General features: G+C 42.2%; 1 protein-coding gene across 1 annotated transcript in view; it reads right to left on the bottom strand.

Moving 5' to 3' along the window:
- Positions 1–20,411, bottom strand: part of LOC134573201 (uncharacterized) — a 159,920-nt gene that overhangs the window by 71,928 nt on the left and 67,581 nt on the right. Inside the window, exons 3-4 of the mRNA XM_063432782.1 lie at positions 17,958–18,053; positions 16,264–16,337 (exon numbers count right to left, since the gene is read on the bottom strand). Coding sequence (XP_063288852.1) covers positions 16,264–16,337; positions 17,958–18,053 — 170 coding nt within the window. The remainder of the gene's footprint in view (positions 1–16,263; positions 16,338–17,957; positions 18,054–20,411) is intronic.

The raw sequence follows: 20,411 nt of genomic DNA, 5'->3' as shown, positions 1-20,411 counted from the left end.
CGATTTATCCAAGTTATAATGTACGATGGTTGTAGTATGAATACATTTTGTTGGTACACTTTCTTTTTGCCCTCTTTATTACAGGCCTACTGCATTTGTCGGTTCCGGCACACCACAACCGACTGGTTTTACTTTACTATTTGTATTCTCAACTATGTTATGTTTTACTATTTATCCTACGGCATTATTGCCCGAACATACATATGTATGTGTGTGTGTGTGTGTATGTGTATATATATATATATATATATATATATATATATATATATGAATTTCCTGGCTAATCATGACAGCCTAGACCAAGCATAGGCAATCTTTGGCACTCCAGATGTGTTTGACTACACCTCCCATGATTCTTTGCCAGAATTATGCGTGTAAGCGCATTATGGGGGATGTAGTCCACAACATCTAGAGTGCCGAAGGTTACCTGTTCTAGACTATATGGGTTAGCTCCGACCAAGACGATAGGACAGGAAAAACACTACAGATTTTAAATGGAATGATCCATCCCAAGGTCTCCAGTTTTTTTCCTGTCCTACGGCACTTAGGATGGGGCTCCCTGAACATGGATTACTTTTTTTTTAATTATTATTTTTTTACATTTTAATGCTTTTTCTTAGGTTTCTGTACTTTTAAGGTTTGCTTGTAGGCTTTAATCCCTTGGTCACAACATTGTACTGGGTCCCTAGGAGGTACCCGGCCTTTAGGAGCTTCAGATTGCGTTTCCTCTGGTTCCCAGATGATTTTTGCACGCAAACCCCGGTGCATGCGCAATTTGCGTGTTTATACAAACCAAACAAATTATACAGACAAAGGTATATAGATTTAAGAGGATGTCTACATCCCTTGTGTAAATACAACTATATGAAAGCGAGGAGACTGTATATTCTTTAAGCCATATCCTAGAACTGTCATATTGGTATTCTTGCATTTTGTGGTGGTCTAGTTTTAGACCTCCTCTAGAGATCATGACTACAGGTGACCTCCCGCATCATATTAATTCATTTATCTTTTGTCTTCAAATATAATTACAATACATAATCCTGCACTATATGGGTTAGGGTTAGTGTTGTACTTTTTTAGCTAAATATATTTGTTATACATCTAAAGCCCCAAGGTGTCATCATGGCCTATTTTTTTTTGTTTAGGCTATTTGTTGTTAATGAATACATAAAACAACACTCCAGACACCATAACAACTGCAGTGCCCATTGCGCTCAGAAAATGAGTAAATCCCTGCATGGTTGAGTTTAGCCCTGGCAGAGAACTTAGTTGTACAGTAGGCGGGAGCAGTGGCTAATGGCTACTTAGAATCGGGAGGGGTACCCAGGTAAAAAGATTATTCTTGATATTTAATTCATTTAAAATAATATAATTTTAATAAGCAAATGGAAACACACTGCTGAAGTAAAGGGGGCTTTGAAACTCAGAGTGCAATAAGATTAGACTAAGATTAGACTAATGAAACCCAACCTTCTGGTAGGTGGTTAAAGATCAAAAACCCAGCCTTAGAACAAGGTGGTTGCTCCAGTAAAACCCAACCTACTATGAGGTGGTTACAAATGAATGAAGCCCAACCTACGAGTAGGTGGTTACAGTCGGATAAGTGATTAAACAATCAACCTACAGGAAGATGGTTTCAAGGGAACCAAACCCAACCTCTAAGAGGTGGTTACAAATAGTCTAAGAATATTGAACTTCTTTTTTTTACTCTGGAAATTAATTGAAGAAAATCCTCATTGAAAGAGAAACTGCTACCAAACTCTCGACCTTGAACCAAACCTTGTCACCTTTACATTGCCAAACAAGACCTTACTTACCAAGGGATCACGTTCAGCTGAGACATGATGGTTGAACTCTTTCTTAGGATGATTCTGTATGAAAGATAAAGGCTTGATCCATCATGCGATATTATACAGTATATACAAGAGAACATTTACTTTCTTTTTTTATACACTGCATTTTTGTTATATATCTTGGCGCCACCACAAACCTTTTTAAAAAAAATGTAAGTCATTTGTTGCTATTAGATACCTAAAGGGACACTCCAAGCACAATTACCACTACAGCACTGATTTACCCCAGCAAAGGAGATTTACCCCAGCAGAGGTGGGAACAGTGGCCGATAACTACTTAAAATGGGGGAGTGGTACCAGTGCATTTCTGGCTGCAAAATCAGTACAGTGTACTTTAGTTTTTTATGTTGGTTAGAGTGTTCATTTAATTTATTTAATCCTAAACTGATGACTTCATGATCTGGGTTCCAGAACTACTTACTGCTGACAATAATACAATTAAGTAGAAAGTATTATTATCAAAATGAGAACATAAATATATACTACTCAGAGGGGTGAGAAAATATATCACTCTTGTAGAGTCACAGTCAAATTGCTCTGCAAAAAATATAATGTTCTAAAGGAGTACCTAGTCTGCTTAATGTCAAGTCCAGCCATTTTTTGTGTTAGCAGCAAATTCTTCCCATCAGTAGAACCCACCACACATTTCAAACCTGAACCTTATACTGTATCACAAAGAGGTTACTGGTCAGATATTTGCATATCATTTACCTGTAAACTGGGAACTAAAAGCAGCCCTGGAAAATTATGTACCAGCCCAATAATGTGTCGCGCCAGCATAGTGTGCTGATATAGAGGGTGAAAAAATAACTTGAAATTGAAAACTCTTACTCCAACGAAAGAACGCATATAGGGCTTCAAATAAACAAAAGAGCACCTTTATTTTAAGCAGACGTACATTTGCATGTAATCAATGTTTCAGTCCATCTACCTTGACACAGTAAGAACATTTTAGTAATGGGACTGAAATGGTGAATGTATGCGGTTGCACAGCTGTAAAACAAATTAGCTTGTTTATTTCAAAGTCCTATGGGTGCACTCTTCACTTTGAATATGTTAATGTGCTGGAGTATGCAACTAGCAACCAGACTGGGCCAATATGTGCTCATTACATACATGTTTTATATTAATGACATTTATGTGTGTATTATGCATATATACATGAGTGTATTATCAACATTTCTGCAGGAAGATCTTCAGTGTTGCTGGCTGGGGTTGGTGGCAGAGGGCCCTAAATGCTTGGGGCACCCGACGTGCAAATCCCTGTGGAAGCCCAATTTTGTTCTCGCAGAACCCTAGGGTAATTTGGAAATGCAGCATTAGATGATTGAGTAATATATAAACACATAATATAAATATATATATATATATATATATATTTTTTTTTTTATGTGTTTATAGATTACTCAATTATCTGGGGTGGTAAGGCATGCATACATATATGCCTTACGTATTATTGATATATATTTATTTTTCTAATATGGTGGGTAGGGGGGCTGTGAGGTGGGTAGGGGTTCTGTATGGTGGATAGGGGGGCTTTTAGTGGGTAGGAGGGCTGTAAGGTGGGTAGGGAGACTGCGAGTGGGTAGGGGTTCTGTATGGTGGGTAGAAGGCTGTATGGTGGGTAGGGGGCTGTGAGGTGGGTAGGGGTTCTGTATGGTGGGTAGAGGGCTGTAAGGTGGGTAGGGGGGTTGTGAGGTGGGTTGGGGTTCTGTATGGTTTGTATGGGGGATGTGTAGGGGTTCTTTATGGTGGATATGAGGGCTGTAAGGGGGTAGAGGGCTGTAAGGTGGGTATGGGGACTGTGAGGTGGGTAGGGGTTCTGTATGGTGGGTAAGGGGGCTGTGAGGTGGGTAGGGGGACGTTGAGGTGGGCTGTGAGGTCGGTTGAGGTTCTGTATGGTGGGTAGGGGCGCGGTGAGGAGGGTAGGGGGCTGTAAGGTGGGCTGTGAGGAGGGTAGGGGTTCTGTATGGTGGGAAGGGGGGCTGTGAGCAGGTAGGGGTTCTGTATGGTGGGTAGGGGGACTGTGAATAGGTAGAGGTTCTGTATGGTAGGTAGGGGGACTGTGAGGTGGGCTGAGAGGTGGGTAGGGGGGCTGTGAGTGGGTAGGGGGCTGTAAGGTGGGCTGTGAGGTGTGTAGGAGTTCTGTATGGTGGGAAGAGGGGCTGTAAGTATGTAGGGGGCTGTAAGGTGGGTAGGGGTTCTGTATGGTGGGTAGGGGGCTGTGAAGGGGGTGGGGGACTGTGAGGGGGGACAGTGAGATGGGTAGGGGTTCTATATGGTGTGTAGGGGGCTGTGATGTGGGTACAAGGCTGTAAGGTACTGGGGTACTGTGAGGTGGGTAGGGGGGCTGTGGTGTGGCTAGGTGCTGTGGTGTGGGTAGGGGCGCTGTGGTATTGGTAGGGGGCTGTATGGTGGGTAGGGGGCTGTGAGCTGGGCTGTGAGGTGGCTAGGGTTTCTGTATGGTGGGTAGAGGGGCTGTAAGGTGGGAAGGGGGGCTGTAAGGTGGGTAAGGGGGGACTGTAAGGTGAGCTGTTAGGTGGGCAGGAGGGTTGTGAGGTGGGTAGGGGAAGGGTAGGGGAAGCTGTGAAAAGCTAAATATAAAACCTTTTCTGCTGGTCAGGTGGGCAGCTTTCCAGCGAGGTAATCAACGTGCATGGGGCGGAGCTTGCGTGTGGGGAGGAGCTTCCATTCAGGAGGTGGAGCTTGTGGGGGCGGGGCATGCGGACGAAATTGATTTTCCCTGTGCAAGACTGACAGGTCTCCCTGCTGTCTGCCCGGCCCCAGCTTGCTGCGGGCCACCGGGAAATTTCCAGGTGGGCTAGTGCGGCCCTGCTGTCAGGATCACATCAATTACGTCTATCTGTACATTGTGTTAGCAAGTTTGTTACCAAAATACATAGATTGGAAGGAAAATCTATTTAATAAGAGGTCTCTCTCTCTCACCTGTCAATTAGCTCCCATAAACGCCCATGCTGAAGAACTGAGTTACAGGGAGAGCAGGAGACACAGGTGAAAAAGCACCCCTCCCCCTCCCCCAACACACAGAAAAATGCATCTTCTATTCTGTTTTTTTTAACTCCCTTATGAATTTCTTGCTTTTTTTGTCTTTCTTATTCCATCCTTTGATATTTATTTTACCTTGTTTAGTCCATCTTGTCTCCAATTTTCTCCTTTTTGTCTCTTACAGTCACCCTTTTAGTTCTCATTTAGCTCCCCTTGTGTATCTTTTACTTCATCCCAGCCCCTGTGTGTCTCTTTTTACCCTTCTCCAGCCTCTGTATTTCTCTTTCCCCCAGCCCTTTTTTGTGTATGTCTTAGTCCGAGCCCCTTTGTCTCTTTCTCCCCTTCCAAATCCCCTCTGTGTGTCTCTTTCTAACTCCAGACTCTCTGTGTGCCTTCTTCTCCCAGCCACTCTGTCTCTCTTTTTCCCCAGCCCAGCTTGGCCCCCTTACAAACCTTGTGTGTCACGTTGTTCCCCTTCCCCATGTCTCTTTGTCCCCCCCAACAAACCCGTTTCTTTCTCCTCCTCTGTGATCTTTGAACTGCACATGTGTAAATCTGTTAGGTATACTATGACAAACTCCCCTCTCCAAGTGAGTTTGCTGCAAGCTCCTGGAGAAGCCTGCTTGCCAGCCTAATGCCCACAGACTATGGGCCCTGCAGGGAAACCTGTAAAAGACTACCAAACTTGACTGACCGTTGGCACTGATTTAATGGAACTGTTTTCGGCATAGGACCATGTGCACGGTCGGTCAAAATTATGACTTCCAGGAAATTCTTGAACTGATCTGGGCGATTTTTGGGTATGTTGGTCACCCAGATCAGGGCTATCAGGGGATGTAATATTTGTGGGGTTTTACGTATTTTTACAGTACTTTTGAGGTGTTTTGAAAAAGTATGTTTTTTCTGTGCTTGGTGATCATTGGTTTAGAATTAGTACAGTTACTGATCCAATTATCTCCCAAGCAGAGGGGAGGGATTGTGTGCTGTGTATTGTAAATGTGTTATTATTGGTTTGTAAGTATGTGTCCCTGTCCCCAACAAGGTCCATGTGGGCGTACCCCTTGCATGGGGATTGTCTCAGCAGCAAAGTGTATTATTGGGAGAGGCAATGGTCGGTCTCTTTCCCCAGCGGCAGAGTGTGCAGTACAGGGAGCGGAAGTTGTCGTTCTTCCTCCCAGCGGCAGTGTGTATTCCAGGGAGAGCAGAGTGTCGCCCCTCCTCCCCAGCGGCAAAGTGCATAAACAACGGGTCTCACTCCCCAGCGGCAGTGTATCCTCCAGGGAGTGGAGACAACGTTTGTTTCATTTCAAACCCATTGTGTTGGTGTATAGAGCCCAAAAAAATTGAATTGTGTCGATGTCCCAATATTTATGGACCTAACTGTATGTGACAAACTACCCTCTCCAAGTGAGTTTGCCACGAGCTCCTGGAGGAGCCTGCTTGCCAACCTCCTGCCCAAAGACTATGGGCTCTGCAGGGAAACCTGTAAAAGACTACCAAACTTGACCGACCGTTAGCACTGATTTCATGGAACTGTTTTGGGCATAGGGCCATGTGCACGGTCGGTCAAAATTATGACTTCCGGGAAATTCCTGAACCCCTGAACTGACCTGGGTGATTTTCGGATATGTTGGTCACCCAAATCAGGGCTGTTCCAGCTAGGAAGCTGTCCTTGGCAGAGGTACCCAGTCGGGGTACATGGAGCTCCGCTACATATACCAAATGCACTTTTCCAGCATTCACAGGGAGAGGACAGTGATTGGTTGGATCAGTGTCACTTCTGGAGTGGGTGTGTAAAGCATAAGAAAGAGGGAAAAAATATGTATGTTCTTTTTGTCAGCCTGCAGAGTGACGTAATTGTCTTATTCAAAACTAAAGCTTTTGGATGAGACAGTTGTCTCAAAATGATGCATGTCCCTTTAAGTGGGCAAAGTCCAACAGGTTAGGGGCACACATCATGTAATTCTTATCATGCAACATTCTAACAATATTTAAAGGGACACTATAGTCACCCAGAACACTTCAGCTCAATAAAGTGGTCTGGATGCCAGGTCTCCCAGGTTTTAACCCTTCAGATGTAAACATAGCAGTTTCAGAGTTTAAGACAGTCTCTAGTGGCTGTCTTCCTGATAACCGCTAGAGGCGCTTCTGCGACGCTGGATGCGAAAATCCCATTCAGCATGTAGATCGTCCATAGGAAAGCATTGATAAATGCTTTCCCATGGATTGTTTGAATGTGCACGCGGCTCTTGCCGCGCATGCGCATTCCACTCCACTCAGGAGCTGACGTCGGCGGGGGAGGAGAGGTCATCAGCGCTGAGGAAGCCTGGAGCTGGATAAAGATACCCCTCTTACACACACACACACATAAGTTATATTAGGAGGCATGCTCCCATTTTATTCTTAGAACATTAGCCCCTATAATAAGCAGACCATTTTAAGTATGTGCAATAAAAAGGGTTTATAGTTCTAAACATAGGAATATCAAGTTTCCTTTTAATATTGAAAAACAAGTAAGAGTGGAGAAGTGTGTAAATATTCAAAGTGACAAAAAGCAGTGTTTAGGTGAAAGACCCAAAAAGAAGCTGAAGTAGCTTTGAATATACAAGTACTATAGTTTTACTTAATGATCAGCAGTTGGCGTCAGGTTGAACATCCCATAGCATATATGCAGAAAAATATATATATAGAAACAAATAATAGTGCAGACTGTAACTTGAATGTAGAATGCTACTTAGTACAAGTAGGCTTTATAAAGTGCCAGCATGCAATCGGTCATATTAATCTTATATTCAATTTATAAAGTGCAAATATATTTATTACATCTAAATCTGTGACAATAAACAATAAAACCACTGACTCTTTAATGTCGGAGGTGTTTACATTAAAAAGCCTGCAAGGACTAGCTATATACACCAAAACCACTTCATTAAGCTATGGTTGTTCTGGTGACTATAGTCTCCCTTTAAGTCCGAACAGCTTGGCATCTGTATATTTGGCCACCCTACTTTATAGGATCCCAGTAAAATAGACCAGATAATATAAAACATACATTGACTATATAAAGGTTAATTTGAGGGTTTATTCATTAAAATGTGAATTGTGGAGGGCTGACAAAAATTGTAATATTTAGGCTAATTAACCAAATTAGTGACTATAGTGGAGTTGGATATTTTTTTTAATTTGTTATATTGGCCTGAATTGTACAATTTAGTTTCACTACAATTTACACCCCATGGCATCCTATATATAAATGTATAATTTAAAGTACAATTAACACTTTGTATTAACACTTGCAAAATATTAAGCTTTTGCACAGGTCAGTCATGTAATTTACTTTTTTTAATATAAATGTTACACTGTCTGTTATTACTGTGACGTATTTAACATTAAATGATCACTCCACATCCATAATGCACTTCAGCTTGCTGAAATGCTTTATCTGATAGGAATATCTTGTTTTAAAGGACCATACCTCACTGATTTGTAGATATATCCCTAATAAATACATGTGTGCATTTATTTATGCATGTCGTAATTGTAGATACATTTTATAAGGGCTTGCAAAAGTTGCAGTTCTTATGACTGCAACATTTGCAAGCCCTCCCCTTTTTTCCCCTGGAAGAGACTTGCAATCTCTTCCCAGGGAAATAGCCAATCAGAAGTTTCTCATTTTGAAGCTTCTGAACTTGTGCCATTTATGCGCATGCATCTGGTCTGTGGAGCAGCTAAAGACACTGGTCTGAAGATAGTCTGTGGGGAAGAAGAAGGCACACACCGTCTGGGAGGTGTTTTATAATGTAATGTAATTATCAAAGTGCTGATTGACACATCCTGTTCCATGCTGCGGATCATTCTGGCAATGGCTTCTGGTATCCAGTACTCTTGTCACAATTCTTGTTTAGTTTTTCTTGGTTTTTTGGTTTTCTATTCTTTGCCTAGTTTTCCCTGCACCAGACCCTGCTAATCCACTTCCACGCTGAAGACTCCCATCTCACTATTAGGCATACTGGGTTCCGGTCCTCGCACCGCCACCCTGACAGTGTCTGGGTCCCAGGCTCCGGACCACCACCCTGACACTCATTTCTCTGATTAGTACTTCTCACATATAAAGGACTTCAGCTGAGTGTGGAGTAGTCCTTTATTTCCATTTTATAAAAGTGCTGATTATTCCAAGGGGAAAATGGGGAGGGCTTGCAAAGTCTGCAGCCATAAGAACCATTTTTATTTTCAGTGTAGAGTGTCCCTTTAACCCCTTAAGGACCAAACTTCTGGAATAAAAGGGAATCATGACATGTCACACATGTCATGTGTCCTTAAGGGGTTAAGGGATGTCTTTGTAAGTTTCATTGTTTGCTGGCTTTCTGAAATTTTTGACATGCCACTGTGTACAGATGTCTAAATAAGGTTCCTGAGTTGCCAATCACCTTTACCTTTGAATGAGAAAACAGTTTCTAGAAAATATGGCTCCGAGGACAAAAATTCCAATTAATGATGACTTACCTCTCGATCTTTGAGATGTCTAGTGTGTCTACAAATGCCAACAATTTGCGTCCTTTTCTTGACCTTGAAAACAGAGAGGTCAAAGTGAGAAACTGTGACAAAATGTCCTACATCAGCTCTGGCCCAGTCAGTCTTTGTACTCTGCACCGCACTATCATTCCAATCTTTTTTTTTGTTTGTTTTAACCATTAACAATGCATGTATATTAAAGATGCTGATTAGTGCATGCTCAATAGCCTCCCAATGAATTCCTAGGGGAAAACCTTTGCTTGGCTGAGATGATCAAGATTGTTTATCTCAGCCATAGAGACGAGACCAGCACGGTGTGGGGAAAAAAAGTTGAGATCTACGATGGACAGGTCAAATAAATAGACACACACAGACACACACACTCAGAAAGTATAATTTTTGAAAAACATATCATTTTTAAGGGCATTTCTGATGATCTCGGCAGCACTGGCCAGATGACACATGCGTCGAGTGTACATCTATGCTCTATTATTGATATAGCATGAAGACTTAAGTTATTAGAAGAAAGGTGGCTAGCTGACAAACATATAGAGAGTAGATTAACACTAGTGTGTACTTTAGACTGAATTAGAGAACAGATTAGCCATCGTGATTGTGTGTATTGATTGATTATCTGTTCAGCACAAAGAGTTTATTCACATGAAGGAACGTGGCTGGCATTTCTATAGGCATTAGTTAACTATTGTTTTTTTTCAGACCTAATCAGGGAGCAACTTAACCACCTCCTGAGTGTGTATAGTGATTTTGGATTATTATCCCAATATTTATATTTTTAATACTGTGTGGGGATGGGTAGCAAGCAAGATAACAAATAGAGAAGAGTGCAACTGGCAGTCACTCAAAGACTAATCCGGGACCTGCACAGACAGCCCCCGCATCGTTCACTGATAGAAGGTTTTTTGTTTTTTTTGTTAGGTTTTTAACACTAAGCTTGATATCTCCTAAGGTGGATTGCAGCTCCCTCCCTAACAGCTCGGCTCCATTCCGCACAGTACGCCGGCCTCCTCCACTCACCCACAGCAGGCCAGCCTCCTGCATTCTCCTTCACCACCTCTGCTGAAAAGGCAGACAAATCCCAGGTGCCAGGACAAAATTCCTAGTCGGATATACACACAAAGGGTGTGGAATTGGTGGTGCTGTATAGTTTTAACGTGTAAGTTTGGATATAAGTTGTAGCTGCTATATACACTCTGTGGGTACTCCTTATAACCCACCACACATAAATAATCACCAAAAGACAATAAAAACGGTAGACTTAACAGGTGTTTCCACCCTCTAAGCCTTCAGCTTTTAAGAGTGCAGCGCTGCATCTAGATGTGAGGTAAGTGAGTTTTTTCTACAAAGTGCTTAAAGACACTTACCCTCTATGTCACACTTTATGTATGATGTACATATAAAGGAAACATAAAAAATATATACAAATAATTGTTGAATAAGTAAAAATGAAAAATTTATTGCAGAAAAAGTATTTAAAAATTATTTTCTAGAAAATAAAATAGCCTTTTGGCTATAAGTGGACCTATATTTAGACCACTCAATATATTTGTATTGCTTTTATATGTTATTACTGTTTTTTAAATACTTTTTTCTGCAATAAATTTTTCATTTTTAACTTATTCAACTGCATCCTGCACAAGTGATTCAAATTTTACCTATATTGGTACAACCACTACCTAAGATACTACACTTAGATTGTATTATCTGTGTCTTTTACATATGATGTGGAGAGGAACATACACACTTTTCCTTTGAGAGAGGGGTCGTGTGATCTACCCTAAAAGACACAGACGTCTGGAAGTTTAGAGCCTTATAACTGGAAAAGGCTCTAAACAATGTGAGTTTATATACATTTATAACTCACAAACCCTTTTGGGACACTACTTAATATACTGCACAATTATTTGTATATATTTTTTCTGTTTCCTTTATATGTACATCATACATAAAGTGTGACATAGAGGGTAAGTGTCTTTAAGCACTTTGTAGAAAAAAACTCACTTACCTCACATCTAGATGCAGCGCTGCACTCCTAAAAGCGGAAGGCTTAGAGGGTGGAAACACCTGTTAAGTCTAACGTTTTTATGGTATTTTGGTCAAAATTCCAAGTCGCCTGGCATTTGTCGAGCCCTGAATGAGACAATTACAAAATGTTACAGGAACAAAAGTTTGAGGACCCTTCTTGAAAATGTACCAATTTTAAAAAACACATGAGTGAGCAGGCAAAACATTTTTTTTTCTTTTATTTCTTATGGGATTCATACTTAACTGTAGGTTATAACAGAATGGCACAATCATAAAACAAAACATGGCAACAGAGAAAAAAAATTTAATGATCCCTGTTCAAAAGTCTGCATACCCTTATTTCTTCTTATATATTGCCCCCTTTGTCATCAATGACAGTGTGCAGTCTTTTGTAATAGTTGTCTATGAGACCCCAAATTCTTGCAGGTGGTGTAGCTGCCCATTCATCTTGGCAAAATGCCTCCAGGTCATGCAAAGTTTTTGGTCGTCTTGCATGAACCACACATTTGACATCTCCCCAAAGTGGCTCAATGACATTAAGGTCAGGAGACTGTGATGGCCACTCCAGACAGTACCTTCACCTTTTTCTGCTGTAACCACTGGAGGATCAACTTGACCTTGTGCTTAGGCTCATTGTCATGCTGTAAAGTCTAAGAGCGTCCCATGCGCAGTCTTCGTGCAGAAGAATGCAATTGTCTGCCAGTATTTTCTGATAACATGCTGCATTCATCTTGACATCAATTTTGACAAATTCCCCGTGCCTTTAGAGCTTAAACGCCCCAAAACATCAGTGAGATACCACCATGCTTCACAGTGGGGATGGTATTTGTGGCGAAACCGACCTCGCCACGTGTCTTTGGAGGGGGCTGATTGCCCGCCTCTTGCCTTTGGACTATGGACCAGACTTTATGGGAATGTGATACCCCAGATAGCCATACCATGGAGCCTATTCATATAATGAAAGACTATGGGAAAGACTTTAGCTCCATGGCAATTGTACTGTGTGAGTAGGATCTGCGCGCTATTCGGTAGTTTTGTGCGTGCAGATCCCAGCTATCTGGGGATAGGTGAAATGTCTGTGTGTTATGTGTAAATGTGACTTTATGTATTTTAAAGTGTTTTATGTTGTTTTGCAACCATGTGGTTAATGGAGTCTGCCTTTAGTCCTGGGTAATTGGATTACTTCTCCAATTAACTCCAGGGCAGAAGGGAGGAAACCAGGGTGCATTGTGGGGATGTTTTTCTGCCAGCCAGAAAGGAACAAAAGATACTTTTAGTAACTTTTGAACCCCTGGTCGGATTCATGCCATTTTTTAATATGTTGTTCCCCTGAATGGATTGATTGTGGATATGTATTTTTCTGTGAATGTGATGTATGGTTTTAAAGTTATGAAAGTTGTGTAAAAGTATATTTTACACTGTATGCATAATGGGATTATGTGTCACACTAAGGGGAGGGGATGTGTGGGAGGTAACATCTATGTAATTGGTTCTTTTATGCCTCCCCCTGGGTGTGGCCTGTATGTGTGAGTTGGAAATAAAAGCCCGGCTGGATGAGCCAGTCGAGAGTACCTGTTTTACCCTCAAAGTGATGTGTCGTCTCATTATTGGGGGAAGGATTTATTGCATGCTGTTCCAGTTGACTGCTAGGAGTACAAGCCTATTCGTATGGTTCCTATTCAATGGTCTACAGCATTCATATGCTTGGGAGAATTTAAAAGGTTTCTCGGATTCGGTGATTGTGGTGTCTGCCAGAGTGCTTGGAGTCCTCAGGAAGCACTAGGAGCATCCATTAACGGAGGTACCAAGTCGGGGTGCCAGGTGATCCGTTACAGTATTCTTTTTACTATAGGCCTTGTGGACCTCTTTTCAAACATAGCACTTATGGTTGTGACCATAAAGCTCTATTTTGGTCTCAAATTACAGTGTGCCAGAAGCTTTGAGGTCAAGGTGTTGTCGGACATATTGTAACCAGACATTTTTGTGGCATTGACGCAGTAAAGACTTCTTTCTAGCAACTCAACCAAGCAACTCATTTTTTTTCAAGTATCGTTGTATTGTGCTCCTTGAAACAACCACACCAACTTTTTCCAGAGCAGCCTGTATTTCTCCTGAAGTTAACTGTGGGGTTTTCTTTGTATTCCAACAATTATTCTGGCAGTTGTGGCTGAAATCTTTCTTGGTCTACTTGATCTTGGCTTGGTATCAAGAGACCCCACGAATTTTCCACTTCTTAATAAGTGATTGAACAGTACTGACTGGCATTTTCAAGGCTCTGGATAACTTTTATATCCTTTTCCATCTTTATAAAGTTCCATTACCTTGTTACGCAGATTTTTTGACAGTTATTTTCTGCTCCCCATGGCTCAGTATATCCACATGAGAGCTAAAAAACTCATTGACTATTTATACACAGACACTACTTCTATTTAACATGTTTATAAATGATCTTGAAGACAGCATTGAAAGTCATGTTTCAGTGTTTGCAGATGACACAAAACTTTGTAAAATAATACAATGTGAGCAAGATATTACTTTGCTGCAGAGGGATTTAGATAGACTGGAGGACTGGGCACTCAAATGGCAGATGAAATTTAATGTTGAAAAATGCAAAGTTATGCACTTCGGCGTAAAGAATACACAAGCAACGTATACCCTTAATGGAAGCGAATTAGGGATAACAACACACGAAAAGGACTTGGGAATTGTTATAGACAACAAACTATGCAACAATGTGCAATGTCAATCAGCAGTGGCCAAGGCCAGTAGGGTATTGTCATGCATGAAAAAGGGCATTCATTCTCGGGATGAGAATATAATTTTGCCTCTTTATAAATCACTGGTAAGACCACACATTGAATATGCTGTGCAATTTTGGGCACCTGTTCTAAAGAAGGATATTATGGCACTAGAAAAAGTGCAGAGGCGGGCTACAAAATTAATAAAAGGAATGGAACATATCAGCTATGAAGAAAGGTTAACAAATTTAAACCTATTTAGTTTAGAAAAACGTCGCCTGAGAGGGGATATGATAACATTATACAAATATATTCAAAGCCAATACAAACCATTGTGTGGAAATCTATTCACAAACCGGACTTTACATAGGACACGAGGTCATGCGTTTAGACTAGAAGAAAGAAGATTTCGTCTAAGGCAAAGGAAAGTTTTTTTTACTGTAAGAACAATCAGGATGTGGAATTATCTGCCTGAAGAAGTGGTTTTATCAGAGTCCATACAGATGTTCAAAGAGATACTAGATGCATACTTGCAAAAACAGAATATTCAAGGATATAATCTTTCAATGTAGGGTAATAACTGCTTGATCCAAGGATAAATCTGACTGCCATTCTGGGGTCAAGAAGGATTTTTTTTCCTAGCTTGTTGCAAAATTGGAAGTGCTTCAAACTGTTTTTTTTTGCCTTCTTTTGGATCAACAGCAAAAAAACAAATGTGAGGAAGGCTGAACTTGATGGACGCAAGTCTCTTTTCAGCTATGTAACTATGTAACTATGTAACTATGTAACTACCTGCAATATAAAAAGCCACAGGTGTGAAATCAACCTTTAATTACCATTTTCACCTGTGTATGTCACAGGGCCAAATTCAAGGGTATGTAAACTTTTGAACAGGGCCATTTGGGTGATTTAAGTTATCATTAAGATTTAAAAAGGAACCAAACAACTATGTGATAATAAATGGCTTCATATGATCACTATCCTTCAATAAAATATTGTTTTACATGATCAGTCATATTTTCAAAATCAATGTCTTAATTTCTGCCAGGGTATGCAAACTTGAGCACATCTGTAACAAATCCTAGACATTGTTCTTTCCTAGCGACTCAAACAGAGCAGCTATTGTCATGCTGAACCCCTTGTTAGAAACCGTAACAACGGATCCCACATTAACTAGTGGTACAAAATCAGGAAACACCTCTCTTAGCATAGATTGCTCTAGCCCCCCACCCCAAAAAAAACAACTTGATCTGTACTCAAACTGTCAACAACTAGAATATCCTCGTATTTATTCCCCATATTACTCCTCATATTTGTCAATGGAGAATTATTTTATCAACATTTATAAAACATTTTTCTTTTAAGGGTAAAAAATGACTAAATCCACCTCTATTTCTATATTTTAATGAACTTTCTGACCAGCTTGATAAACTTATACTCCTTGTACTCATGGTGCCAATATGCAGTCCTAAAACATCTTAAAGGACTACTATAGTGCCAGGAAAACATACTCGTTTTCCTGGCACTATAGGGTCTCTAGGTCCCCCCTCCCACCGGGCTCTAGGAGGTGGAAGGGGTTCAATCTTGCCTGTTTTCCCCCTGCCGGGTTCCCTCGGCGCAGCGAACTCTCCTCCTCCTTTTCGCCATCATTGGCTGAATGCGCATGCACGGCAAGAGCCGTGCGCGCATTCAGCCAGTCCATAGGAAAGCATTCTCAATGCTTTCCTATGGACGCTGGCGTCTTCTCACTGTGAAAATCACAGTGAGAAGTGCGGAAGCGCCTCTAGCGGCTGTCAATGACAGCCACTAGAGGCTCGATTAACCCATTTGTAAGCATAGCGGTTTCTCTGAAACTGCTATGTTTACAGTAAAAAGCGTTAAACCTAGATGGACCTGGCACCCAGACCACTTCATTAAGCTGAAGTGGTCTGGGTGCCTATAGTGGTCCTTTAATAGCCACAACTCCTATACAGCTTAGCAAGCCTAAAGAGATGTGGTCCAACAAGCTTTTGAAGAACCTTGCTCATACACTGTTCAATCTCTTGCTATTTACAACTATTACACACCCATTTTTCAACATCCAAGAGTTATGATATAACGAAACTTACCACATAGAGAGTTAGCAATCCAAACGTGATTAATATAATTGCAATTATTACACCTTCAGTCAACCAGACTACACCTGTTAGAGAAAAGAATAGTTAAAGGAAACTTCTCAGAAGTTTAAATATTCTGTTTTATGTATTTACCCTATATTTAGCAAATACATGTTTAGAATGAATAATATAATATAGGAATTCATATAGCTGTATGTACCGCTATCCTCGACTGGTGAACCTGCATGCTGGCTACCTGTCAATCAAGTTCTGCCCTGTGCATTAGAGTTGTGCATAGCAAAAAATGTTGGTTCTGCTATTAGATTTATTGACTTCTCTCACTATTCTTAGGGTGAGGGCATAGATTGAGCAATTTTTTTTGTTTTATTTTGGGCAAGATGGCTAGGGGCTTGGGAACCCCCAAGTCCCCTTGTGTGAGGGCAATATGACCAAACTTAGGGAAAGTGGACAATGGCAAGTCCACCCCTCCCATTAATTATTAAATTACTCTCACCCATCGCTCTTAGATGGGTGCTTAGGGGCATTTGGTCCCCTTTGTTTAAATGAATAGCACCCACGGCCCATTAGGTCCCTCCTGGCTACTAAATTAACAGTCCCCACCCAGCAGCCATAGTATAGAATTAAGTTCTATAATAAAATAAGGTAACACAGTGTTTGTTTGTGAAGCAAGTTATCCCTTTTTTTTTTTTTCTGGCACTGCACCCTGTCCTAACAAATATGAAGAATGAGTAGTCTAAATGGGAGTTCACGTTTAGTCTGACTACATGTTGATTTTAGACCCATTTTTTTCACATTAAAAAGGCAATGCTCCCTATTTCTCACATTGATTGCTAGATCTTTATTGTCCACTTGTTGGGAAAAAAAAAAAAAAACCCAGTCCTAAACAGTTTTACAAAGAAACGTTTTATAAAGAAACGTATACTGAAACAAACCTTTATTGTCACTTTCAGGCGCCAGTCCACTTAGGTTAGAATGTATGTTTTCTTCAGTGTTGTTTGCAGATGCTGGTAATAATGTTTCTGGATTACCTAACAGACAGAGGATGATGGTGAGAGAGTTAGAAAAAGATAGGAGGGGGGGTGGAGCCTGACCAGCTTCCTGACTAGACGCATGGTCCCAGAGCTCCTGCAGCTAAACTCAATTAATCGCGCAATAAACGGCAATACAAGCACTTACATATACGAGACTACCCTGCCTGAGCTCAGTGTGCCCCACCGAACCTCCCGATGCCACTCGGAAGAAAATCAGAGCACGGAGTCCAGATATGGCATTTGGGGGGCATTTGGTCCCCTTTGTTTAAATGAATAGCACCCACGGCCCATTAGGTCCCTCCTGGCTACTAAATTAACAGTCCCCACCCAGCAGCCATAGTATAGAATTAAGTTCAATAATAAAATAAGGTAACACAGTGTTTGTTTGTGAAGCAAGTTAACCCTTTTCTTTTTTCTGGCACTGCACCCTGTCCTAACAAATATGAAGAGTGAGTAGTCTAAATGGGAGTTCACTTTTAGTCTGACTACATGTTGATTTTAGACCCATTTTTTTTCACATTAAAAAGGCAATGCTCCCTATTTCTCACATTGATTGCTAGATCTTTATTGTCCACTTGTTGAAAAAAAAAAAAAAACAGTCCTAAACAGTTTTACAAAGAAACGTTTTATAAAGAAACGTATACTGAAACAAACCTTTATTATCACTTTCAGGCGCCAGTCCACTTAGGTTAGAATGTATGTTTTCTTCAGTGTTGTTTGCAGATGCTGATAATAATGTTTCTGGATTACCTAACAGACAGAGGATGATGGTGAGAGAGTTAGAAAAAGATAGGAGGGGGGGTGGAGCCTGACCAGCTTCCTGACTAGACGCATGGTCCCAGAGCTCCTGCAGCTAAACTCAATTAATCGCGCAATAAACGGCAATACAAGCACTTACATATACGAGACTACCCTGCCTGAGCTCAGTGTGCCCCACCGAACCTCCCGATACCACTCAGGAGAAAATCAGAGCACGGAGTCCAGAGATGCATGACCGCGGCCTGCGGACGCCGGACTTGGGGAGAGACGGCCGCTTTCCCCGTCCTCTCGCTAGCTGCCCGGGAGGCAAGAAGCTCCCCCCACCCGGACCGGTGGGGGTTATCCCAGTCCAACCCTGGGAGAAAGCCCGGCTATCCAGGAGACAAGCGACGAACCCACACAGTAAGCCTTCTGGATAAAGCTAGCCGACAGGATGAAGCAAGCCCAGCCCCAGGAGGCAGCAGTGAAATCACCTGAAGTGCCATCACACAGCCCCAGCCACAAGCAAGCAACCCCCAAGCCGAAAAGAGCTGGCAAAGGGCGCAGGAGAAAGCAACACCTCCAGCCGGTTCCCGACTGTAGCAGTACTTACCGTCTCCAGGGGCCGGCCGGGGTCCTCTCTTCTCGCCGCGCGCGGTCCTGCTCCTGCACGAGCCGTGCGCGGCTCATCCGACGACGAGATCAGGAAGGCGGGCAGTGACTGGGAGAAGCGGTCAAGTGTCCCGCCTGACACTAAGAGCGCGCTGCGCGTCTCGGGCGCGCTCTTAAAGGGACAGTGGGAGACAAAATTAGAATCAGTCTCCCATTGGCCCCTGTCATGCCACGTTCCCCATACACTCACGTTTTGGGGGCGTGGATATAACAGGGGCCAGTCAAAGTGAACATTAGGGTATTTATACTCACCTGTTTCCTTTGCACCTTGCCCTATCGTGGTTTCTGTTCAGTTCCCTTTAGTGCTTGTAGCGTTCAGTTGGTTTTTTGGTGCTTGACCTTGGCTTTGTTCCTGACTCCGTTCTCTCTTTATCCTTGCTTGTTTATCCGCCGGTTTGTCCTCCTGTGTACCAGTCTCGGCTTGTTCTACTTTCCGCTGTCTCTCCATCCCCTTGACCTCGGCTTGTTCTGGACTCTGTCTTTTCTTGTACTCGTCTAAGTCCGGCCATTCTAAGGTCCGGTAAGACGAATCCTGTTTTCTTGTCTCTTGACTACCTGGACTATTCCTGCGTGTTGGGGTATATTACCGTGACATTACGATAGGGCCATGGACCCCGCAGGTTTAGGACAACAGATGGCCACTCATGAGGCTAGATTCGCAGAACAGGATCACCGTATGGATCAAATGGCTCAAGCCATCCAGACACTGTTATCCAGAACAGCTCCGGTACCTGTACCTGCGCCTCCTGTAACCCCTGTACCAGACACAGCTAATATGCCTAATGCTTCAGCACATCTAACCCCGCCACCTAGGTATGGAGGGGAAGCTAAGACATGTAGGGGATTCCTTAATCAAGTGGAATTCCACTTTGAAATGTACCCACGTTCATTTCCCACTGATAGATCTAAGGTGGGTTTTCTTATGCACCAGCTTACTGATAAGGCACTTGAATGGGCAAATCCTATTTAGGAAGCTAATGGGCCTATGGTACACAATTTCAATAGCTTCCTCACAGCGTTTCGTAGAACATTTGACACGACTAAAAGGTCAAAGAATGCCGCCAGGGCGTTAATGAGAATTAAGCAAGGATCTAAATCTGTAGCCGATTATGCTATTCAGTTCCGTACCCTTGCCTCACAGGTAGATTGGACTAACAATGGGCTTACTACTGCGTTTATGGAAGGCCTGTCTGAAACTATGTTGGATGAGGTAGCAGCTAAGGACCTCCCTGTACCCCTAGAGGACCTCATTGACTATCTCATCGATATAGATAACAGGATCCATGAACGGTTATATACCAAGTCCAGAAATAGACGCTTTGTCCCCGTTAATTCACCTAGAGCTGAGACTCCCGAGGGATCTAAAGGGTCAGAGGAGGAACCTATGCAGTTAGGGGTTGCTAAACTTACTGACGCTGAAAAACTTTATAGGAGAAAGGAGGGACTTTGTCTTTATTGTGGTAGGAGGGGCCATATGAGACAAGAATGTCCCGTGCGTCCGGAAAACTATCGCACCTAAGACCGTATAGAGGACAGGCCTTGGGTGTGACATCAGAGTCCTCACATTTGCCTCTTAATAAATTGCTTCTCCCTGTTTCCCTGCACCTTGGTAGTAACTGCATAGCAGGGAATATACTAGCCCTGGTTGATTCCGGAGCGGCCGAAAACTTTATAGATTCCAGTTTTGTCAAGGAGAAT

This window comes from Pelobates fuscus, chromosome 9 (assembly GCF_036172605.1).
Source record: "Pelobates fuscus isolate aPelFus1 chromosome 9, aPelFus1.pri, whole genome shotgun sequence".
NCBI lineage: Eukaryota > Metazoa > Chordata > Amphibia > Anura > Pelobatidae > Pelobates > Pelobates fuscus.
Note: the sequence above shows the minus strand (reverse complement) of the source record. Positions and strands in the feature narration are given on the sequence as shown.